At 33.4% G+C, this 4,554-nt stretch overlaps 1 protein-coding gene across 1 annotated transcript; it reads right to left on the reverse strand.

The window, feature by feature from the left end:
* Positions 1-819: 819 nt before the first annotated feature.
* Positions 820-4,163, reverse strand: LOC107864695 (zinc finger MYM-type protein 1-like). The gene is made up of 5 exons (XM_047401567.1): positions 4,075-4,163; positions 2,140-2,906; positions 1,586-1,770; positions 1,217-1,341; positions 820-1,126 (listed from the first exon to the last, which is right to left on the reverse strand). Exons 1-5 carry the CDS (start codon positions 4,161-4,163, stop codon positions 820-822), a joined length of 1,473 nt encoding a protein of 490 aa, XP_047257523.1.
* Positions 4,164-4,554: the final 391 nt, after the last annotated feature.

Here is a 4,554-nt window from a genome sequence, read left to right on the forward strand (position 1 = left end):
GATTGGTATTTTGGATAAATTCTTTCAGCATTGTTACGATTACTATTATGGTTCGGCTTGAATCTAGAAGCCTTACCTTTGGATATTTTGTCTTTTTCTTTTTTTGTATCAGTTTTTGTGATAGGTTTACTTGTCAAGGTACGCCGCGACAAGTGTCATCATGGCCTTCATTTTTGGGTCGTTACAAGGATAATTACTAACTCCTCGTAGGATAATTACTGTCTGTTAGTGGGATAACTACTATTAGTGGGATAATTATTGTATCCACAAATCATGTTGATGGAACGTGAAAACATAATCATTTGCTCTCCATATTATAAAAGGGGTTCTCTCTCTGCCAAAAGAAGAATAAGCTCCATCATATTTTATTCTAAAAAGTAAGGTTAAGAGAGAGAAATAATACGTTCTGCTCTTGGTGTGCTTCCGCTAAAACTATGGAGAATTCAGGTAAGTAATTCTTTATTGAATTACTAAATTTGTTTAATGTTAAAATCATTATGTTCTACGTTCCTGAATGATTGGTAGGATTACATATTAGATTGCTTGGGTTATACAATATGTTAATATGCTAACAGTGTTGCTTCAGAAAAATGGTGCCATTGAAGACAGTGGCGGAGCCAGGATTTTGGTTAAGGGTGTTCATATTTTTAGAAAAAGAAACGGGTCATAAAAAAATATTGTATATCGTATATTGAAGAAGAAGAATCTTTAAACCAAACTAATCATAAAAAAACATAGAGGATAACAAGTTGAAACATATAATATAAATAAAGTCAACAAAGCAAATTTTATTAATAAAAGCTTGATTAGAAAATATAATTACAAGTGCATTCGGCGACGCTTCATCCCTTGAAATGTTTCTATAATACACTCATTAGAAATATTCTTAAATACTCTTTTTTCTACATAAGGCACTATGCAACCATCTAAGAATTCGTCATCCATTCGATTCCGCAAATCATTCTTGATATACTTCATTGCCGAAAAAGCTCTTTCAACTGATGCAGTGGCAACGGGTAGAAGCAAAGCAAACTTCACTAAAAGAAATACAAGAGGATAGGTTAAGTGCTTCTTTGTCTCAACCAACTTTCTTGAAAGTTCCCCAAGTCCGCCTAAATTGAAGAATCTTTTATCAATATCACGAACATCAATAATATAATTAACAAGTTAATTCTCAAGAATCCTCATGTTGAACTCATCAAAGTCATCAGGATACAGTTTAGCCATCACCAATATCTTTTGGATGTCAAAACTAGAAAATGTATCAATTGGATTCAAGAAAGCTACACCATTAAGCAAATCACTTGTCACCTTATTAAAACGGTCATTAAGTTCTTGTAGCTGCCAATCAATAATTTTATAAAACACATCCACCGATAATGGTGCAAAGTAGTATAATCAACTACTTTACGTTGTGATCTCCCTGAGTTAGAATATGGCTTATCATAATTGGGTAATGGAATACTATGCTTAATACAAAATGTCTCGACCTTTTCTTCGAGCGAATCCCAACCAACATTTTTTTAAAAATAGGATCCCATTCATTATCTCATAATGCTTGCAATCTTCTCTTTGCTACTTTTACAAGAATTATGGTATTAGCAATATTCTGTTCCTTTTTCTGTAATGACACATTAAGATCATTTGTGATTCCTAAAACATCAGTCATCAAATGCAACAAGAAAACAGTCTCAAAAGTTTGACAACTTCTGAGAAATCCCGATGCGCTAGCCTTTTCTTCCGAAGTACTTGCATTTTCAACAAGAGAATCTAGTAAATCAACAATGAAGGCAAAGTTACTAATAAAGTTTCCAAACAACTTGTAGTGAGATACCCAACGAGTGTCATCAGCTTTAATAAGACCAAGTTCTTAATCCAAACCTCTACCCGTTTCTAGCTCACCCATATCTAATGCCTCTTGGAGTTTTTAATTTTAAGATTCTTGAAATTCATCCACACATTTAAAGGAATCCCCCAACACATTCAAAATATTTGAAGTCAATAGTACAAGTTCTCCTACTTGAACACACCTTTTAGAAATTGCAACAAGAGTCAATTGAAGTTGATGAGCAAAATAATGAATCGAGTGACCCGATCTAATTTCTTGTCTAATTAATGTTTTAAGACCACCTAAATCACCTTGAATATTGCTTTCCCCATCATAACATTTCCCTCGTACATAAGCTAAAGTTAAAGAATGGTGAGCAAGTACATCCACAATTGTTTTCTTTAAAGATAAAGCACTAGTATCTTTAACATGAACAAGTTCAATAAATGCTTCTATCACAAATCCCCTTTTATCAACATATCGTAAACAAATAGCCATTTGCTCTTTGCGTGATACGTCTCTTGATTCATCAACCAACAAAGTAAAGAAGTCACCATCTAAATCATTTATTATAGCTTTGATTGTTTCAATCTTACATGCAGTCACAATATCTTTTTGAATATCATGAGAAATCATTTTATTATTTTTTGGAGTTTTTTCTAACACATAAGGTTTAATGTCATCATATCTATCCGCAAGCCAAGAAAGTGCTTCAATAAAATTACCTTTGTTCAAGGATGATTCACTTTCATCATGACCGCAAAGTGCTAAACCTTGATTTAGAAGAAATCGGACCATACCGATTGAAGCATTTAACCGAACTCGATATTCATTCTTACTTTTCTCGTCCAACTTGTAAAATGCAGCCTCAATAGATTGTTCTTCCCTTATAAGATCTTCACACTTTCTTTTTGATTGATTATGAATGCTATTCGGAGGACCAATATGTGTTGCAAAGCTATCTTTTCTGTGCCAATTTCTAAATCCCTTTGTCAAAAATGTATTACCACCACCTTGATGAATATTTTTGCCTTGAAATAAATAACAAGGCAAACAATAAGCTGCATCTGCACTTACACTATATTCCAACCAATCAGAATATTCATCAAACCATTTAGAAACAAAACAACGTGGAGTTCCAGAAAAGCCTGTTTGAGGAAACTCATGATCTCGAGGCTGGCAAGGACATTTTAGAATGTATGCCCTTCTTATCTCATCACGAATGTTCGAAGGATAACTCAAAATCGGAGGTCTTTCAGCGGGGTCAGCCTTTAGATCATTTGCATCAAATTTTTGTCTCTAAGAAGAGTGAGATGGTATTTCTATTTGATCAACATCTTTATTTCGTCGGGATTGATTTTGAGACATTGAACTTATTTTTGAAACTTTACGAAAATACTTCTCCAAGCTCATTGAAACCTCAAACTAAAATAAAAATCAAGCGCATCACACTTATTATTCAATTTCAACAAATAAAAAAATTATGAATACTTGAAACATTGTCCCATCCTCCTAAATAATTTTAACTAGCAAGTTATCTACTAGATAAAACTAGAATATTAAATTACTTAGTTCAAAACCAAAAAAATACACAAAAGCAAGTTTAAGGAAAAAAAATTACACTAAAAGATAAGAAGAATTGAAGAATACCTTTTTACAATTCACACTCCAATAGTCGATGAAGAAAAATTATAATGATAACCCGTTGAAGCTTGAAGACTTTAACACTAAATTTTAATTTTTTTTTAACAATAAGTTAGAGAAGATTGTGAATTTGTGGTGAAGGAATAGAGAAGGTACACTGTGCAAGGGTTAGTGATAGTGAATTGAAGGGAAAGGGACGGGTTTAACACTTTTAACTTCAGAATTTGGTTTGCCTATTCTTTTTAAAATTAACAAAAGAAGTTTGTTTAATTATTTTTTTATAAAAAGTCAGCCTTTGCTTTATTGTTTAGCAGCAAAACAATACCCCCAAACTCTCGTGGGCTTTTTAGTTGGGCAATTGGGCTTCAACCCTCATGCCCAGAATTACACTCCGGTCCAATCCAATTATCCAAATACTTTATACAAGGATCTGTTCCTTCTTTAAAAGAGAGAATAAAACGCAAATGCATCTAGTGGGGATCGAACCCACGCCGCCAGCGCGAATTTGCACACCCTTGACCACTAAGTTGTGCACCTTTAGCTTGGCAAGGATGTTCAACAGTATGTATATAACCATATATATCTCTATTTAACCAATATACCTGAAAATTTTTTTCGACGAAGAGTGTTCATCTGACCACCCTTCACAAGCTGTAGCTCCGCCCCTGATTGAAGAGCTACCTTTGACCATATGAATCCATGTAGTTCATTTCAGCTTCGGCAAACACTTTCTATAAAAGAGAATGGATGAGAATAACCAACTCCAATTACTTTTGCTGCGCGCGCCTTTGCCTCTTATAACTGCCTCTCTCACTTGCCAACTATAAATGCTTACGTGGCTCATACAAAGAAGAATAATCCAATACTTTCCCCTCCCAATTTATGTGTATGTTTCGGATTTCGACATGTCAAATCTGTTTATTTTGTTAGCCTAATTTTTTCATATATGATTTAAATATTTTGAATTATCAATTATCGTGAATAATATATTGTACGTTTTACTTAGTTTTCAAACATATAAATTTAAAATAAAAACATGTTCAAATTTAAGGGCAAATTTACACTGTTTGAGTCTTGGAAGG

Source organism: Capsicum annuum, chromosome 12 (assembly GCF_002878395.1).
Source record: "Capsicum annuum cultivar UCD-10X-F1 chromosome 12, UCD10Xv1.1, whole genome shotgun sequence".
Taxonomy (NCBI): Eukaryota; Viridiplantae; Streptophyta; class Magnoliopsida; order Solanales; family Solanaceae; genus Capsicum; species Capsicum annuum.